The sequence below is a fragment of the Mobula hypostoma genome, chromosome 4 (assembly GCF_963921235.1).
Source record: "Mobula hypostoma chromosome 4, sMobHyp1.1, whole genome shotgun sequence".
In the NCBI taxonomy this organism is placed as follows: Eukaryota; Metazoa; Chordata; class Chondrichthyes; order Myliobatiformes; family Myliobatidae; genus Mobula; species Mobula hypostoma.
The window spans coordinates 156671957-156692330 of record NC_086100.1 but is presented as its reverse complement, the minus strand read 5'-3'; the positions used below and the strand labels follow the sequence as shown (position 1 = coordinate 156692330).

Sequence of the window (20374 nt, the reverse complement as noted above, 5' to 3'; positions counted from 1 at the left end):
TTGTTGCTCTTCTTAGACGTCACTTGTACTGGAACAGTGGGAAGTTTACAATCCTGATCGCCAACCCCTGTGAGGCCATTGGATACCAGGGCACTATCCTAATTACTCTGTGGCTGGTTCTTTCACAGTTTGTTTTGATTCTGCCCCCTTGTTGTTAGAGCAAGTATGAAGTATGCTGGGATGATTAAAACTGCAATCTTTGCTGATGTGTCCTTTACACTAACAGCCAAAGCAGACACCATTTTCCTTTAGCAAGGCAGTCTTCTCGCTATGAGCCCTCTTCTCCAGCTTAGGGCACAAATCTACTGTGTGTTCACCCTTGTAGAACAAATCAACCCTTCCATTAGTTCTAGGTTTGGTTTTAGCTTTACTGCTCACAGTGGTCACAGTAGTGGCAACCCTGCTTCCTGTAACTTTAGAACAAAATTGTGACTTAGTTTTGTTCACACCTTTGCTTATTGACTGTGATGGAGCATCCTGTATATTCCCAAACACTGGATCTGTAGCAATCTTTACTTGCCTTTCAATAAAATCAACAATGTCAACGAAAGTAGTCTTATAGTTTTGTCTTTCTTGCAGTCACAGACCACAGTTCTCCATTTATCCCTGAGCTTATAGGGTGGTTTCTTTACTACAATTGTCATACTGGCAGGTATGTCCAGCTCACACATGTACTATACTTCAATGCTATTGCAACAACTTCTAAGATAAAGACAAGTCTTGAAGAGCTTTCTCGTTTTCAGATTTGATAGGTACCCAGGAAAGAGCTTTTTGCATGTAGGCAGATGCAATTTTACAAAAATATTTCTGTAGTTAATCCCTAGCCTTAACATCCAAGGGTCCACATATTGGCAACTTTTGACAAGTTCTATATGGCTGTCATTCTTGCTTTCAACATTATTCTCAAAGGCCCTCATGAATGCATAATTCTGCAGTGCATCACCATTGTAAATTTGAATCTCTTAGGCAAAGATGAAAGGAGTTGTTGTGCTAATAATGTTGATATTTTATTTTGCTTCCTCATAATATCAGTTATATTGTTTTGACCTCTACTGTCTGAACCAAGAGTGTTTCCATGCTAATAAATGCAAGTGAATGTCCACATGAGCACTTTGAGCTGTTGGATGCAGCATAAGTTCAGAATGCCTCGATAGTGCAGGCTGAGAGTAAACACCTTGAACTACCTCTTGAGGGTTGATATTCTTTGTGCCTTTTCAATGTAGAAACTCACACCACAGGACTATTTTGCTGGAGCACTTTTAACATTGCACTTAAATTCTTTAGTGCCTTAACTTTGGCTACCAGTGTGGCAATTTCTTCCTGCAAATTTAGCTTCATACTTCCTTTTCTGGAGCTGTTCCACTTGCTCCTCCAGCATGTTTGTCCTTCAATAATTGTTGATGTACCTTTAATGCAGCTAAATCAGCCTCTGTTTTAAATCGTGCCCAGGAGATAGTTGACAAAGATTTTCTTCTTGCAACTGAGCTTTGAGTGTTGGCATTTGCCACACTGCTGCTCAGTTTCACATCATCTTGTGAATCCTCTATTATATGTGTAGTTAAAACATACCTTGGAATTTGAGAAACATTGCCTGTTGGAAAGTAAGGCATATATTCACTTATTACAGCAACATGATCTTCAATGTAAAATGCTTGGGTCAGCCATTATTTCACACTTCTGAATGCATGGCTATAGCTATCAATGCTTAAGAAACCTTCATTCTATTTTTCTTGTTCGCCCTTGGAAAGTAATCAGTATTTGATGTTGCTTAGCAACAGTTTAACAGAGATTAGTCAAATTATCCAAATGAGATTGCACTTGTAGCACATTTTCATTATTTTTCATAAGTTCCATAAATGATGGTATTAAAACTTTAATTTTGTTCATATTTGTTTTATACTCTTTGAAGATTTGCAATTCTATTTGATTTAGCTTTGGCAGCAAGTTTAATTCCTCTTATGCCAGCCCTGACTTCAGGGTCACTGATATCAGTTCCATGCTTTGATTCAGTCATATTACTTTCACAAAGCGCACTGGTGATACACCTTTCAATAAACATAGGCAACAAACAAACTGCCCCGACATCCCCAATGCTTGAACCAGCCCAATCTCAGCAACCAGGAGAATATTTCAGCACTTCAGTAAAACAAGGCGACGACCTCTCTGGCAAATACCACATGATTGAGCAATGGTCTCCAATGGACAGACAGTGATGACCGTTCAGAACTGTTCAAGTCACAAATGCACAGCATGAATCAACATAAGGTCATAAATAATCCTACCGCAAGCCGCTCCTGTTGCCAGCTTCTTGGTGTTGCAATTCCAATTTTGCCAGCAGGTCTGAGGCAATCCTTTGCTGTAAACTGGTGTTCCTTTGGTATAACTACTTCTTGTTGCCAAAATGTAACAGCTATTTGAAAACCAAACTAAAACCACCGAGAGACTGAGTGAGGGAATTAGCACTAGGTGACGCACTTCCAAATAACTGAGTTCCAAGTTAAAGAAAGTGCACTCAATCCTTTATTACAAAAAAAAGCAAAGATGAGGGACAAAGACAATCCAAATTAGCGATTAATAACTAAAGTAGCGATAGTGAGATTAGCAGTCGACAAAACATTTCCATTCCCCACTCTGACTAAACAAAAGCAAAGGGTGAATATGTGACTATACTCATTTGCTTCTGCCACACCCAAACCCCTGTGACAAATTACCGTAACCCATAATAGAAATGCACAACGTCAAATACAATAAAGACAAAGTAGATAGATGGCTCCTACATAAACTAAAATATCAAATTATGTCTAGCAATGAATTATGAGATAAAGCAGTTCTACGCTACTCAGTGGAAAAGAGAAATAGGAAGAGATTTAGCCCCTGAGTCTAATTGCTGTTCATTTAGATCAGGGGTTCCCATCCTGGGGTCCATGGGGTTAATGGTAGGGTCCATGGTATAAAAAAAAGGTTGGGAACCCCTGACTTAGGTTATAGTTGATCTGTCCCATCTCTTATCAACCTGTTTTGGTCCATAACCTTGTGCTTTAAAAAAATAATGACAGAAGGAGGTGGCATTTGACCCTTCAGGTTTGCTGGCTCTCAACATAGCAATCAATTCCCCCTCTTATTTTTGACAGACCTATAACTTATTCTTCCTCATATGCCCATCAAATTTCCTTTTGGTTCTTTTACTACTTACTTCTCTAAGGGGTACTTATACAGTTTCTATTTCACTATCAGATCATCTTTGAGTTGTGGAAGGAAACCTGGAGAATGTGCAAATTCTACACTGTCATCAGATTTGAACCTGAGTACCTGGTGAAGAGTTTCTGATTTGTATAACTTTAATTTGTTTGCTTGATTCTAATTTACGTCACATTGATAGGAAGCTATGTGGAAAGGCTAGGTACTTTGCTGATGGAGGAAGTAACCATTTTTTGTTCCTGAACACCTCAGGATGTGGTATAGAATGCTATTTGCATGATGGCTTGTTTATCTGAGTATCTTGCTTCCAATGCAGTGCTTGTTGTGTAAGGTGAAATTTTGAGAAATCAGAGTTGTGATTTAGAAAAAGCTAAGATGTTATCCAAAGGTTGTACCCAATGGCCTAACTATGTTACCACTTCAACTACTAGGGAGTTGTGGGCCAAATTATCTATGTGCTTGATTTTCATGTCAATTCGATGTGGCTATAGAGAACCCATATAACATTTCACTAGGGCGAAAGGAAGTTATGTAAAGGGAGCAGGGAAGTGAACTATTTTGGCCTTGCAAAGCTTCATGTACCTGGTTTCAGAGTGGTATTGTTGAAGGGTGGGATATTAGTTAGTCCAAGCTTTCTGTGGTAAGCTAGTTCACAGTATTTAGGTCAAATCTGTGAAGAATGAAACCCAGATTTAGAGAACTGAGTTTTTTTTGGGGGTGATCCTTTTAATAAGCACTGAATAGGTAAGTTATGAATTGTCATACATTTCTTAAATTTCTTTTTTTATAGAATCTATAGCACCATGGCCCAATAAGTTCATGCTGGCTCTCTGAGAGAATTCCTGTCAATCCATTACTTTGTTCTACCCTATATTTCTGTAAGTGTATTTACCCCTTCAAGTGCCTTCCCATTATATTTTTATACATTTTCCACAACCCTTACAAGCAAGCAATTTGAGATAATTACTATTTACTAAGATAAGAATGTCTTCTTGACATTCCCTTCTTGTGCATTATCGAGTATCTTAAATCTTTGTCCCCTGGTCTCTGTCTCGCCAGATGAAAGGAGCATCTTATGTTTGGCTCCTTTGCTAAACCGTTGTCTTTTTTGTGCTTTGCTATTTGAGCATAGTATTGAATTCAGCACCATTCCAGTACTATGATTTGCTGATGTTTGTCATATCACTGAAGTTAACAAAGGGTTAAATTTGTTGTCTTTTGGTCTCCTATGGTGATATTTTATAGATGGCAAAAACAACATTAATTTGTCTTCTTTATTTTCCCAGGCTGGTCTTCTAATTTATCAAAAATTAAGTAGTTTGGATGTTGGCAGAGGAAAGCAGCTTCATAATAAAGATGGTAAGTTGAATATGAGTGGATATATTGTCCAATTGATATTTGTTGGTAGCTGCACTTTCTGAAGCTTGCTGAGTTCTTTTACTCCTGGGAAGACTTTATGGTTTCTCCTTCAATCAGGCTTGTTTTTCAACTCCTTTGTGATTACCATTATTAATAGCTGTGTGTTGCACAGTTCAATGAATTTTGATTAGAATAGTGTAAAAAGTCTAATGCACATATAGCATTAATATTAATTTTTTTTCCTGTTTATTGATAGGTTATCTTCCATGATCCTGTCTCATGAATTTATTGATGATTTATATTTACCTTTTTCATAGTTAACCGTGATGTCACACAACATTTGCTTGAGTGGTTGTGAGACCATGTGTTTAGTGTTAGATTAGGATGAACTCTGTACCTGATGTGGCTGTTATTTGATAAATAAATACACTTTCTGCAATATTTTTTCCAGGTGATAATTTCTTTCTTTTCTATCTTCCAGACCAGAAGTTGCTCCCAACTCTTTTTTTAAGGTCTAATCTGATCTCTATTGCCCGTGAGATGCAACATTTAGCACAGATGGTTCCTGATTCCCACATTAGTGGCATGCAAAGGTTAGTGATGTATAGGTACTGAATAATGATATGTTAGTGTCAATTTTTTGTATAAAATTGAAACCAAAATATGCTGGACATCTGAAAGGAAAAGAAAAACCCTGCGAGAACCACTCAGCAGTTCAAGCTGCATCAGTGCAGAGTAAGAAACAGGGTCATCACTTCAGGCCAAAGACCTTTTACCAGAATTTTAAAAGTGAGAAAACAAGCTGCAAATTTCAGGAATGTTCATATGTGGAGAGAAGAAAGGGAATCTTTGCGGAGAAGTAAGAGACCAAGGTTGGCCAGATCTGGTTAAGGTTACCTGTAACATTGATTTAGCTTTTTGAGTTGCTGCATAGTTCCAGCACTTTTGTTTCAGAATTTTAGTAACAGTTCTGAACTTCACAGTTAAAGCAACTTCCCTTGCTCATTACTCTTGTCTAATTCTGGCATCAAAAGTAAGGTTGTCCAGGCTGTCACATGGACAACCTTAGTCCCCATCATACCACAAGAATTGCCTTTTGCTCTCCACGTTTTCCCAACTGCAGTACCAGTGGGACATCAGAGATTGCTCTGTACTTTGCTTCATGCTTCTGCCATTTTGGACGCAGCGCTGTAGTCCGATCGCTTCACCATTCTCCGCAAAGACAGGGCAGCTCAGTCTCTTAAAGGTAGAGGTGGTGGAGTATACTTTGTTATTAACTCACCGTGGTGGACAAAGTGGCAGTTTTGTTTCAATCCTGCTCATCTGACTTGGAAAATTTCACGGTCAAACATCGTCCACTTTTTTCTGCGGAGGGAATTTTCTGCCGTCTTCCCGGTAGTGCTGTACATTCCACTTCAGACCAACATCAGGCAGCGCTAGAGGAGCTGAGCACTGTGATCAGCAGTCAAACAGCCACCCTAATGCCTTCCCTGACATTGCCGTGTACTTTAACTGGGCCAGTAAGAAGAGGTCTCTGAACTATATCTCCTGTAGAACCAGAAGAGCCAACACTCGTAACCACTGTTATAACACCTTCAAGAAGACTTGCTGTTGCATCCTATGTCCACATTTTGGGATGTCTGATTACTTGGTTGTAATTCTCCCACTATATCAGCAGAGACTAAAGACTGCAACACCAGTGGTGAGGACCAAGAAAGTATGGTCAAAGAAGGTAAAGGAGCTTTGAGTTTGTGGACTGGGCAATACTCAAGGAATTCATCGTTGAATCAGAATGAATACATCACTGTTGTCACAGTCTTCATCAGGACCTGTGTGGATGAGTGTATAATTCGTAGTCTGCTGAGAGCTAGATCTGCAGCTTTCAAGACTGGTGATCTAGAACTATACAAGAAGTCCAGGTATGACCTACAGAAGGCACTTTAAAAGTAAAAAAAAAACCAATTCTGATTGAAGTTAGATGCACATCAGCTCTGGAAGGGTTTGCAGGCCATTACTACCTAGAAAGCGAAACCTAGTATCATGAAAGGCTGTGATGCTTCACCCCCAGATGAGCTCACCCTTTTTATGCATCTTTTGAAAGGGAGAATAAAACTATGCCTGTGGAAATCCCTGCAGAATTGGGTGACCCTGTGATCTTTGTCTCAGAGGCTAATGTCAGGACATCTCTGAGGAGGGTGAGCTCTTGCAAGGCCGTCAGGCACTGGTAGCCTACCTGGTAGGGCACTGAAAACCTGTGCCAACCAACTGGCGGGAGTGTTCAAGGACATCTTCAATCTCTCACTACTGCAGTTGGAGGTTCCCACGTGCTTCAAAAAGGTGACGATCATACCAGTGCCCAAGAAGAACAGGGTGAGCTTCTTCAATGACTATCACTGAATTGCACTCATATCTACTGTAATGAAGTGTTTTGAGAGGTTTGTCGTGGCCAGAATCAATTCGTGCCTAGCTAAGACCTGGACCTGCTGCAGTTTGCCTTTCACCACAATAGGTCTACAGGAGATGCAATCTCACTGGATCTCCACTCTGCTTTGGATCACCTGGACAATAGCAATGCCTATGTCAGGTTGCTGTTTATTGATTACACCTCAGCATTCAGCACAATCATATTCTCAGTACTAATCAACAAGCTCCAAAACCTGGTCCTCTGTACCACCTTCTGATACCAGTGTGGATCAGAAATAACATCTCCTCTTTGCAGCTGATCGATACTGTCGCACCTCAAGAATGCATGATTAGCCCACAGCTTTACTCTCTCTACACCGGTGACTGCGTGGCTAGGCATAACTCAAGCAGCATCTACATATTTGCTGATGACACAACTGTTGCTGGCAGAATTTCAGATGGTGATGAAGAGGTGTACAGATGTGAGATTTTTTTCAGTTGGTTGAATGGTGTTGCGACAAGAACCTTGCACTCAACGTCAGTAAATCCAAGGGATTAATTGTTGACTTCAGAAATGGGAAGTCGAGGGAACAGACACTAGTTTTTGTGGAGGGATCAGCAGTGGAAAGGATGAGTAGTTTCAAGTTCCTGACATATGTGCAGTGATATTAAAGTTGATTCTGATTCTGAACGTAAGCATGTTTTCACTTTTCTAATTTTGATGAAGGGTCAGATTTGTTTCAGATACTGCTTGACCTGCTGAGTGTAGCAGTGTTTTTGCCCTACTTAATTTGCTTTTCTAATTGTGCTTGTTATTTTTCTAAGTTTCAAGCTGTTGTCTTTTATTTTAGCAAATAGTGGTTTGGTTATCTATTACAGTGGTCCCCAACCACTGGGTCGCAAAGCATGTGCTACCGGGCCGCAAAGAAAGGATATGATTTGATGATATGAAATGATATGAGTCAGCTGCACCTTTCCTCATTCCCTGTCATGCACTGTTGGAACTTGTACATAGGGTTGCCAACTGTCCCGTATTAGCCAGGACATCCCGTATATTGGGCTAAATTGGTTTGTCCCATATGGGACCGCCCTTGTCCCATATTTCCCCCGCTAAGGTAGAGCGTTCCTATGAAACTGTTTGTAAGCCAAAATGGCATAAAGCGAAGAAGCAATTGCCATTAATTTATATGGGAAAAATTTTTGAGCGTTCCCAGACCCAAAAAATAACCTACCAAATCATACCAAATAACACATAAAACCTAAAATAACACTAACATATAGTAAAAGCAGGAATGATACGATAAATACACAGCCTATATAAAGTAGAAATAATGGATGTACAGTGTAGTTCCACTTAACAGGATCGGGAAGATTAAGCCAAAACCGATTTGTAGAAAAAAATCGGCACGTACACGCATGTGCACACAGGTGCCCGTGCAAGGCTTCATGGTCAAGGTGGTGTTTCTCGGGGTAAACACAAGTGTCCCGTATTTGACTGCTACTTTTGTCCCTTATTTGGGAGTGAGAAAGTTGGCAACCCTACTTGAACACCCCCCCCTCGGTCCGCCGGTTCGCAAGAATATTGTCAATATTAAACCGGTCCACAGTGCAAAAAAGGTTGGGGACCCCTGATCTAATATTTAAACTGATGTGTGGATTTTATGACAATTATGTATAAGTATGTCAACATTTATGGAGCAAACGATATGCAACATAGTAACAATGAAAGTACAACACAGTAAATACAGTGAAAAAGCAGATTATTTGAATTCATTGATCACTTTGAGAATTCTTTTAGATATAGTTCAAGGGAAATAAAGCAGGCAAAAACTTATTTTTTAGGGGAACTGTTTTTAAAGCTGCTGTTTTGAAATCCATTACTGTCCAGTCAATAGCCTTGTTCCGTTCCCATATCAAATTGGCCATATTAACTCTAGCTACACATGAATGATCATATCATTCAGTGGGAAGCCTGTGGTCAGAATTCAGAGGTCCGCTTACAGCTTGTAAACAATGCATTTGCATTTTCCATTTTTAAGGGTATTTTGGGTTTGCAGGAGATTACTTATCTGAGGATATTCAATCCATTTAAGATTACCCAAGGAACAGTCATTTGGAGTAAACGTTGTCCTCTGTTTGTTAGAAGGAAGAGGCACTTTTCTGATAAAATCATCCAATAAGGAATACGTGCATGCAGATGTACTTGTATGTTGTTTAAAAGCATATAGGTTACACTTTTATTCGTATTTACTTGTTCTTTTGAGATTGGTTTACTACATGCTTCATACTTGGATTTCTTTAGTAGAGCTACAGATATCTTGAACGTCATTTCTGAAAATGTTTCTGATTTGCGGAAGATCTTGACTGAAGCAACATCTGGAATTGGTGTGCGACCAGGGAATGAAGCAGAAATTAAATTGCTTAGGGGCAATGAGGGAGAAAATAATATTTCAGAAAATAGTTTGGAAGCGGCTGAAATGACAAACCAGAGTTGTCAAGAACCAGACCCAGAGTGTCACTTGACTGATGTGCCATTAGATCCATATAACAGCAGTGCAGACCACATACAAAACATGAAGAGCCAAACAACTGACCAAAATGATCCAGAAGACAATCAAAATAAATGTGAGGATTACCTGATGTCTTTGGACATAACAGAATATGAGATTCAGATGTTAGAACGTCAGGCACAAGAGGAAGATGCACTGAATAATATTTCTTCTTTGCCAAATAAGGTAAAATATAATATTTGAGTATCTTCTCTTACAACTTCTTCTGTTGTTCTAATGCAATAAAATGCTATACAAAGTATTATCTAAAATCAAAATACAATAAATTATTTAAACTGTCTCAATGTAGTAAATGCTGGCATAAGCTAAGAGTACATCATTGAGTGAAGTGATAACTGAGCAAGATGGAAAGAGCAATGTTGTCAAAAATTGACATTTGGTGAGAAGAAATTAAATGTTAAGTAGAGGATAGGTAATGGATCTGCAGGATTAAAGCACAAATTACCAATGTGCAATTCAAGCTTTTAAGTTTTATTACATTATTTGATGTTACTGCCAGTATATACAAGTATCACCATCCAATATTAATAGGGTACTTTAGTTAGGAGACTGAATTAAACTGAGTGAATTCCATGTTATGGCTTTAACATATCAGTGGGTGAAGAAGTAATACAACTAAAGTAAGATATGAGGTGTTCAAACAGCTGGAATGACAAGAAAATGCACATATGGAAAAAGCCATGTGGATGGGAGCACACAAGTTGGCTTTGGTGGTGAATATTAAAAATTGCAGATGCTGTAAATCTCTAACCCACGTCTATTCTACTTGCCTTATACTGTGCCCTCTCGCACTATTATAACAAAACCCACCATAAGCTTGAGGAACATCACCTCATGGTTATATTGCAGCCTTTCAGGTTCAATCAATCTCAACAATTTCTTGGTAACTAGCTTTCTTTGTTTGCAGCTAGTCTGTTTCACTGCAGGTTAATCCTCCTGTAATAGTAACTCCAATTTCACTCTATGGAAATATCGCTTGATCTCCTGGGCATTTCCTACAGCTCTACATTTCATAGCTTTCAAATGTTCCTTTGTGTTTTCTTTTGTATAGTTAGAGTCATAAAAAAATACAGTATAGAAACAGGTCCCTTGCATGCATCAACCATCAGCCCCCATTTATGTGAATGCTATATTAATCCCATTTTTTATTCTTCTTGCATTCACATCAATTCCCATTCCCTCTATGGTCATCCATTTCAAAAAACAGCCATTTATCATTTTCCATTCCTTTCAGTCTTAATTCTTGTTTCATAGCCTTGCTATGAATGATCCTATGATCTAGTAGGATTCAGTTTTGATAATATGTTCGGCAGGAACAATCCTTATCATGGACACTTAAAGGGTCTATTTTCCACTATCAGTTAAATGGTTAATTCAGGCTTGGTGTCCTCAAAATGTTTGATGCATTCTATGAGTTTTAAGCTTCAAGTATACAAAGATAGATTGGGAAATGCTGATAGATATTTTTCTGACTTTTGCAGAAAGTCACAAGTGCACCTGTACTTCCACAGGGTCAGTAGTAAGCCCTCCCTATAGAGTATAGAATATGGAATGATTGAAAGGTTGAGCAGAGTGTAACAAATGTCATTCAAGAATATTCCAGTATTTAATATCATGTCTAATTTTCAAACTTATTTCCGCATCCCTTAATGTCCAAAAATATTTCAATTCCAATGCTTATCTTGCTCAAGAACTGATCATTACCAACCTCTGGTGAAGAGGATTGAGTGAAGATATTTCTCCTTGTCCAACCCTTGTGTTAAGACTATCACCATAGGTTATGTACTTTAAGTTTTTTAAAAATCAAAATTCAAAGTAAATTTATTATCAAAGTTCATGTGTATCACCACAGACTACCCAGAGATTTGTTTTCCTGCAGGTATTTGCAGTTGAACAAAGAAATATAATAGATTCAGTGAAAAACTACAAAGACTGGCAAACAACCAATGTGCAAAAGGAGACAAATTCTGCAAATATAGAGGAAAAAAAACTCAGGCGTTTTATAATCTTACATCTTTCAATGACATTATCTCCTATTCTTTCAAGCTTGAATAACTCCTAATGTGAAGTAACACAAACAAAATTCTGGAGGAACTCAGTAAGTTAGGCAGCATCTATGGAAATAAATAAAGAGTCTACGTTTCGGGCTGAGACCTTTCTTCAGTACTTGAAAGGAAGGGGGCAGATCCCAGAATAAAATGGTGGGGAGAGGGGAAGCAGGATAGCTAGAAGGTGATAGGTGAAGCCAGGTAGGTAGGAAAGGTAAAGGGCTGGAGAGGAAGGAATCTAATAGGAGAGGAAGATGGCCATAGGAGAAAGGGAAGGAGGGACAGATCCAGGGGGAACTGATAGACAGGTGAAAAGAGGTAAGAGGCCAGAGTAGGGAATTGAATGGGGCGGGGAGGAGGGCAGAAGCAGAAATCAATATCCATGCCATCAGGTGGAAGGTACCCAGACTGAAGTGCCACTTCTCCACCCTGAGGGTGGACTCTTCTGGGCACAAGAGGAGGCCATGGACTGACATGTTAGAATGGGAATAGGAATTGAAATTAAAATGTTTGCCCACCAGGAAGTTCAGCTTTTGGTGGATGGAGCAGAGGTGCTCAACGAAGTGGTCCCCCTAATTAACGATGGGTCTCATGAATGTAGAGGAGGTCGCATCAGGAGCACCAGACACAATAAATTACCCCAGCAGATGCACAGGTGAAGTATTGCCTCACCTGGAAGGACTACTTGGGCCCTGAATGGAAATGAAGGGAGGAGGTGAATGGGCAGGTGTAGTACTTTGGTCGCTTGCAGGGATAAGTGCTGGGAGGGACGAATAGACAAGGAATCATGGAGGGAGCTATCCCTTCGGAGAGCAGAGGGAGGGGGGAAGGTAAAGATGTGTTTGGTGGTAGGATCTCTTTGGAGATTGCAGAAGTTGCGGAGAATGTGTTGGATGCGGAAGCTTATGGGCGGTAGGTAACGATGAGAAGCTATCACTTAATGCAGTGGAAAGATGTGGTGAGCATGGGTGTTCAGGAAATGGAGGAGATAGGGGTAAAGGCAGCATTAATGGTGGAGGAAGGGAAACCCCATTCTTTAAAGGAGGAGGACATCTCTAATGTCCTGGAGAGGAAAGCAGCATCCTGGGAACTCATAATCTGACGTCTTATTGTTAACGCTTCATTTTAGGGTTCACTGAACCTCCATTGCCTTCCTCTAAGGCATATACATCCTACTGTGGCTAAGAAAACAAAATGTATACACTGCACTAATTTCTTCTGATTCCCAAGCCTTTTGTCATAAAGGCTGACATATCACTTGTCAATATTATTTTCCAGATACTTTGCTTCTGCCCACCTGCTTATTTTTTTTGTGCACAGCAGCAACAAAGTATCTGTTTTCTTCTTGATTTGCATCAACTGACTGGGGCTGAACTTGACTTTCCTGGGTTCTTGTCGTATTTGACCATAAGATGGCGTTCCAGCCACATTCTACACCATTATCCATTTTCACTTCTGTCATTGCTTGACTCCATTTATGCCTCTGTTGATCTGCTGTCGATGCCTGCACCCATGCTTTTGTTGCTGCTAGACCTGATTGTTCTAGTACGCCTACGTGAACTCCTGTGCCCACCATCCTTATACTTGAGGTAATTTAAAATTTGCTCTTTGTGTCTAACTCGACATCAAATTTTAGTTGTTCCTTTCATCATCTTCAGGTGCTGTGCCCAGTTTGAGCTTTGACTGCCATGGCCCACACACTCCTGTTTCGGGTCAAATGGATCAATTCATTGATAATCATTTCCAGTTCTCTGGCTGCTGTCTCCATCATCGTTTGCCTTTGTCTTCCTCTTGCTTTCTTCCCTTCAATCTTCCCCATAATTACTGTGCATTCTAACTCCTCATTCCTACTCACATGCCCGATGAAGTTACATTGCCTTTTCATGATCTCATACATTATTTCACTTTTTGTGTTTGCTCTGTTCATGATATCCTCATTAGATATTTGTTTCGTTCATGATATTCTTTGCATCCTCCTTAAAAACCACATCTCTGCTGCTTCAATTTGTTTCCTTATGTTACTAGATATTGTCCAACATTCTGAGCCATATAACATAACTAGATAAACGTAACATTTCAGTACTCTGAGGCGGGTTGTCATGCCTAGTTTAGTATTAGTCAGTATACTCTTCATTCTCGTAGAGGTGTCTTTTGCCATCCTATTCCTCTTTTGATGTCCATGTTGCACCTGCCATCTGATGTCACCCAGCTTCCTAAGTAGCAAAAGTACTGTACTTGTTTTATGTCTTCCCCGTTTATTCTCAGCTTGCAGATAGGATTCTCCTTCTTTTTGGATATCACCATACATTCTGTCTTTTTGCAATTCATAGACCTATTTTTGCACTTTCTTCAACAACCATATCAATTAATTTCTGTAGTTCTTCCTCCATACTTGCAATTAACACAGTGTCATCTGCATATCTGAAATTATTGATGTTTTCACCACCAACTTTGATTCCCAAGATGTCTCTTATTTTTTGTAATATTGTTTCACTGTACACATTAAATAAATCAGGGGAGAAAACACACCCTTGTCTTGTGCCTCTCTTGATTTTCGTAAACTGACTCACTTCTCCATCTATTCTTACAGCGGCAGTTTGTCCCCAGTACAGATTTCTGATTAGGCGGAGGTCTTTTGAATCTAGATCTAGAGTTTTCTGTAATATTTCAGATAACTTATTGTGCTTCACTTTATCGAATGCTTTTGTTTAATCGATAAAACAAACAAATCTTTTTGCACTTGAATAGCTCATTCTGATAGTGTCCTTAACGTCAATATTGTGTCCTGTACCTTTGTCTTTCACAAAACCACATTGTTCTTTACCTATTCCAGCTGGTAACTTACCTTTAGCTCTTGTCATCAAAATTCTTAGAAGTATCTTGGTAATATGACTCATTAAACTTATGGTCCTATGTAATTCACATTCTATTGCTGCAGGTTTCTTAGGAAGAGTGATAAATACTGATTTTTTCATCTCTTCTGGTATCATTCCAGTCTCATAAATGTCATTGATTAAATCAGTAGGTTTTTCTATTCCATAATCTTCAAGGGCGATAATTCATCGGGACCTGTTGCCTTTCCTTTCTTCATCTTATTTATTGCATTATGAACTTCAGATTTTAAAATACTTGGACCTTCAATGTTGTTCCTTTACTCTTTGATTACTATCCCATACTGACTTTTGTTAAGCAAAATTCTCAGTTTTATTTTTGGATAGCTCCATGGCTTTGTTTGTCCATTTTTCTGTGATCTCTTTCTTCATGTGGATGATTGCACTTTGTTTTCAGGTCATAATGATAACATTTTTGTCTGTACTATTTTAGGCTCCTAAAGTGGATGAAGAAGCAGATCTTTCTTGTGTGATTGAAAGTGACGAGGAGCTGGAGAATGAGATGGCCAAAGTAAGGTTGATTTAGCTTATAAAATTTAATGGCAAACTTCAGTTTGTTTGGCCAAATTCAATGATTTAGATCTGGTTTGATTCAATTTTGACAGTATTTGCATAGAAACTGAATATTGTGGCAAGAGATAATAGGGGGTAATGCCTTGCATCAAGTCATCTTTGCTGCCTCATAGACCTTTCACTATAGGTTTAAAAGTGGAGATGTTTCTTCAAGATTGGAAATAAACATTTGTTACCTACCTTGTGACTTTCTTGTGAGAATGATGTAATGGTCTTTTGGAGGTCACCTGATATAATTTTCCCACCGATGTGAGGTCATGTGATGACATGTTCACCACGGGTATATAAGGGAAGACCTCAGATGATTCAGTTAGTTTTAGTTTTTTAGTTTTCCAGCTAGAACATTCGTCATTGTCTCCGTTTCTGTTGCGTATTTTTTTTAATGACGCAGTTTCATTTTTAAAACGGAGTGTTACGTTCTGTTGCAAGGTACAGTAGTGCTGGACTGGCAATTTTTGCTAGATTTGTTGATGTACCTTTTTTCAGTAGTATTGGAGAGTGAAGACTTTATCGAAGTACAGGATATGAAGGATTAAGAGAAGTCGGGAATGTTCGGCAGTTTAGTAAAGGATCGACCTTATTGAGAACTCGTTGAAGAAGTAGCAACCTGCATTGAAGATAACTCTTGCCAAAAGAGCAAGGAAGTTCATGAAAGGTGCTCTCTAGAAATTAAGGTCAGTTGTTTTAAGCTGTTTATTTCCTTCATCGTGAATCCTTTGGACAGAACCAGCAGGAAAGTCGCATCTATGAAGAAATCCTTCTCCAGAGAAGTCTCTCACAATTGAATGTATAAATCTCTTGGACTTTCAAATTTACCATTTTAAGAACTGTATTTGACTTTACCGCTTTAAGAACTGTTTTCGCATTTATTGCTGTAAGAATCAGTACCGAGTGATGATTTGTTGAACGGCTGCATAGCGGTTAACTTCCAGTTAAGGTTTTCGTTTGTTTTTTATTGTTTATGTTTGGTTGTTTTTATATAACCTGACTCAAGTGATATTCATTGTTGCCGGTTAGGTAACACATTACATATGCACAACTTGGGCTTTGCTTGCATGCAGCAAGTTCTAGATAACTGGACAAGGCCTATTTCTGGAAGAGGGAAAATATTCTGCTTGGACGATTGCAACTTCAGTGGTGCTTAAGAAATCTGGTATCATTCAGGATAAAACAGCATTCATGATTGTCAGAAATAATCCATTTCCTCGATTATTTCACACTAATCTATTCTCTCTCAAGATCATGAGCTCGCCCTTGATTCTCTTACCTACACTATGGCAATGTATCTATCATCTTTGTGATATGGGAGGAAACCAGAGTTTCTGGAAGAAACTGAGAAGGTCTTGGAGAGAATGGCAAGCTCCACACAGAGGAAGTTACCTTTTTAGATAGTACCAAAAAAAACTGAATGTCCAAGCAAAATGTTGCACTTACCTATTTGCTCCTACATTCTTATGCATTATAATTTCAATGAATTAGACTTTGGTTTATTATTGTCACATGTACTGAGATGCAGTGGAAAGCTTGGCTTGCATACTGTTTAAAACATAACATAGTGTATTAGATTATGAGAACACTCAGTCCTCTTTTATTGTCATTTAGAAATGCATACATGCGTTAAGAAATGATACAATGTTTCTCCGGAGTGATATCACAGAAAGCAAGACATACCAAAGACTAACACTGACAGAACCACATAATTATAACCTACAGTTACAGCAGTGCAAAGCAATACCATAATTTGATAAAGAACAGACCATGGGCACAGTAAAAAAAAAAGTCTCAAAGTCCCGAGTCGATCGACTCCCGAGTCCCCGATAGCAGGCGGCAAAAGGGAGAAACTCCCTGCCATAAACCTCCAGGCACCGTCAACTTGCCGAAACCTTGGAAGCAGCTGACCCCAGCCAACACTGAGTCCATCCGTCCAAAAACTTCGAGCTTCCGACCAGTCTCTCCGATACAGCCTCCCAAGCGCCATCCTCTGCCGAGCGCATTCAACCTCGCCCCGGCTGCTGAAACACGCAAAGCCGAGGATTTCGGGGCCTTCAGCTCTGGAGATTCCGGTTACCACACAGTAGCAGTGGCAGCGAAGCAGGCATTTCAGAAGTTTTCCAGATGTTCCGCTGTGCTCTCACGTCTGTCTCCATCAAATCAGAATTGTGCATGGTCCCCTACTTGACAGATAACAGATATTCGTCACCGAAGTGGCCGCGCGCGCTGCCGTTGCACTGCCATCTTCTCCCCCCATTGAGGTAGGACAAGGGAAAACAACAATGCAGAATAAAGTGTAACAGCTGTAGAAAAAGTGCAGTGCAGATAAACAATGAGCAACAAAATAATGACAAAGGTAGATTGTGAGATAATGAATCCATGTTATCATACTAGAGAATGATTTAATAGTCTTATAACAGTGGGATGAAAGCTTCCCTTGAACCTGATGGTATGTGCTTTCAGGCTTTTGTATCTTCTACCCAATTGTAGAGGGGGAAAAATGAAAGTGTCCAAGGTGGGTAGAGTGTTTGATGATGCTAGCTATATTACTGAGGCAGCGAAAAGTATAGAAAGAGTCCATAGATTGGAGGTTTGTTTCCGAAATGTACTAAGCTGTATCCACAACTCTGCTGTTTCTTGCCATGATGTGCAGGGCAGTTGCCATACCAAGCTGTGATGCATCCAGATAGCATGCTTTTTATGGTGTATCAACAAAAATTGGTAAGGGTTGACAGGGACATGCCAAATTTCTTTAGCCTCGAGGAAGTAGAGGAATTGTGGTTGGACCAGGAGAGGCTATTGGTGATGTTCACTCCCGGGAACTTGAAGTTCACAACCCTCTTAATGTCCAAAATATTGATGTACATAGGAGCATTATGTCTTACTTTGTGTATTCTCTGCTTGCATTAGTATATTAAAAATTGTTTTATTATTATTAATGTCAGAGAAAGTAAACAAATGGTTGAAGCACAGTTTTGTTGCATTGTCCCATTTGTCAGTATTGGTGAAATTTGTAAACCTGCTCATTGTCTGCCTTTACACAATACTAATAGTTAGCTTATACAACCAAAATCTTTTGACTCTTAGATCTCAGTAATTGGTAATTTATCTTGAGAGTAGGCTATTTAAGTATGCTGAGAGAAAAATGTTTTTGATAAAAATTACAATTCAGAGAGTTCAAAATGATTCATTTGAAGTGCCCACTAGATGGCTCCCCTTTAATAGCTATGCACAAACTGTAACTGCAATGCAGAACTAATTTTCCCTGGGCGTTTTTGCAGTTGTTTTTTGGTTGAACGGGTAGCCAGGTAAACCCATTAGTGTAATTTGGATTTAAAATGGCATCATCCCCCAAAATAATGAGAAAATCTTCAGTATTCTTCGTAACAGAGCTCTGAGGAATCAGTTATTGATTTCATTCAAAACCAAGATGAACAGATTTTTGAGTATTAATAAAATCAATTTACAGATATAGGGAAGATGAATGGAAGTTTGGTTAAAGATCATGATCTTTTTGAATGGTAAAGAAGACTCAATGGTGCAAATTGCTTTATTTACACTCCTATTTCTTATGTTTTCTTTAAGAAAGATCAGGTGACTGAAAAACTATCCAGTCACTGGCAAATCTTACATTTGTTGCCTATCCTAAATTTCCTTTTAATCAAGTGGCTTTGCTAGATATCTGAATAGTTAAGAAACAATCAAACTGATGTGAGTCTAGAGCTACATGAAGGGCAATTAAGGATGGAAAATTTATTTCCTAAATGACATTAATGAACCAGATAGATTTTTATGATCATCCAGTTGTTTAACTATCACTAGTCGGTGTTTGGCAGTCAGCATGAACCTGGTACGACAAAGGACCTTTTTCTGTGCTGTATGACCATAAATATTAATACCAGACTTCATTAAAATTGAGTTTTATTTAATTAATAAAACTCAATTTTAATACAGGTTCAATCTTTGCGCATGCAGGTTAACCACCCCGATTTTCCGGCACCTTGGTTCCTGAACTTTGCCGGATTAACACTTTTGCTGGATTAGAAGAGCAATAATAATGGCAAAAATGGATTGTAGAAGCTTAAAAAGGATTATTAATCACTGTTACCATCAGGTAGGAGGTGCAGAAGCCTGAAGGCACACATTCAGTGATTCAGGAACAGCTCTGCCATCCGATTCCTAAATGGACATTGAAACTTTGGACACTACCTCACTTTTTAAAAAATATACAGTATTTTTAAAAAAATCTATTCAAAATACGTAATTGATTTACTTGTTTAATTATTATTATGTTTTTTTTCTCTCTCTGCTAGATAATGTATTGCATTGAACTACTACTGCTAATTTCATGTCACATTGTAAACCTGATTCTGATTCCTGTGGGATCTTCATCTTCTGTTGCTCATGCTTTCATAGGTGTATATCATAGTTTCATCTGCATTACACATCTGCTCAGTACTGAGGTTTTTGTCAGCTATGAGCTTTGCAAATTCATCCACATACTCGGTAGCTCCTTCATGATTTGCAGACCATTGTTCTTGACACACTTTATGCATGGAAACTCCATGGTGCTTCTTAAACCTTTTGAAGACATCCTTCACTATAGTCACATGCATGTTCTAATTTAAGTTCTTTATGGAACTACTTAGCTTGGTTCATTATCATACTGCCCGAAAAGTCAACTCCATCACTCTAATGCCCGCAAAAGCAATCATCACTTGATCATACTCAGTGCTCTTACCAACACTCACAGATTTTCCAATGCTCTTCTGCTTTACTGGATCACTGTTTGCATAGAATTCAAATTTTTTTTCTCTTTTGGTGCTTTGTATCATATACAGTTGATGAGCCAATGCCATAACACCTTAGTCCAGTTTTTTCCAACATTTCAATCTTCCCTTGGATTGATATGGACTGATGTTTATGTTTGACATCACCACTGGTACTTGCACTTATCTTAGAAGCCATTGTTAAATTTCTGGAAAATTGCTGGTCAACCTGTACTAAATATTTCAAGTCACAGCTGGAAAAACAAAATGGATTTAACAACCTTTTAAACAAGCACCCACTTTGGGAAGAAGAGGGAGGAAGAGAGAGGAAAAAAGGTAGATTCGTAGTATGGTGCAAGCCAAGAATGGGTGTAATGTACAAAGTTGATGATACTGTGAATAGGAGGATAACACCAAGACCAAACAGTTAAGTCTTCTCTGAGCTCAGGGACAAGGCAATTTAAGGCATGACCATCAAAAATGTAGGATTAATTACATTTGCACATGAGACTAGCATCAAGGAGTGCTGTCTTTAGAGTGTTGTTGCTCAAAGGGAAGATAGCATAGTGATT

At 38.9% G+C, this 20374-nt stretch overlaps 1 protein-coding gene across 6 annotated transcripts in view; it reads left to right on the top strand.

Annotated features, from left to right (window-relative positions):
* Positions 1-20374, top strand: part of wrn (WRN RecQ like helicase) — a 163213-nt gene that overhangs the window by 18477 nt on the left and 124362 nt on the right. For 5 of the 6 annotated variants that reach the window (XM_063046789.1, XM_063046788.1, XM_063046794.1 and 2 more), the window contains exons 8-11: positions 4485-4557; positions 5039-5150; positions 9263-9695; positions 14903-14980. In XM_063046789.1, the coding sequence (XP_062902859.1) occupies positions 4485-4557; positions 5039-5150; positions 9263-9695; positions 14903-14980 (696 nt within the window). The remainder of the gene's footprint in view (positions 1-4484; positions 4558-5038; positions 5151-9262; positions 9696-14902; positions 14981-20374) is intronic. The other variant, XM_063046793.1, reaches the window with a different exon arrangement.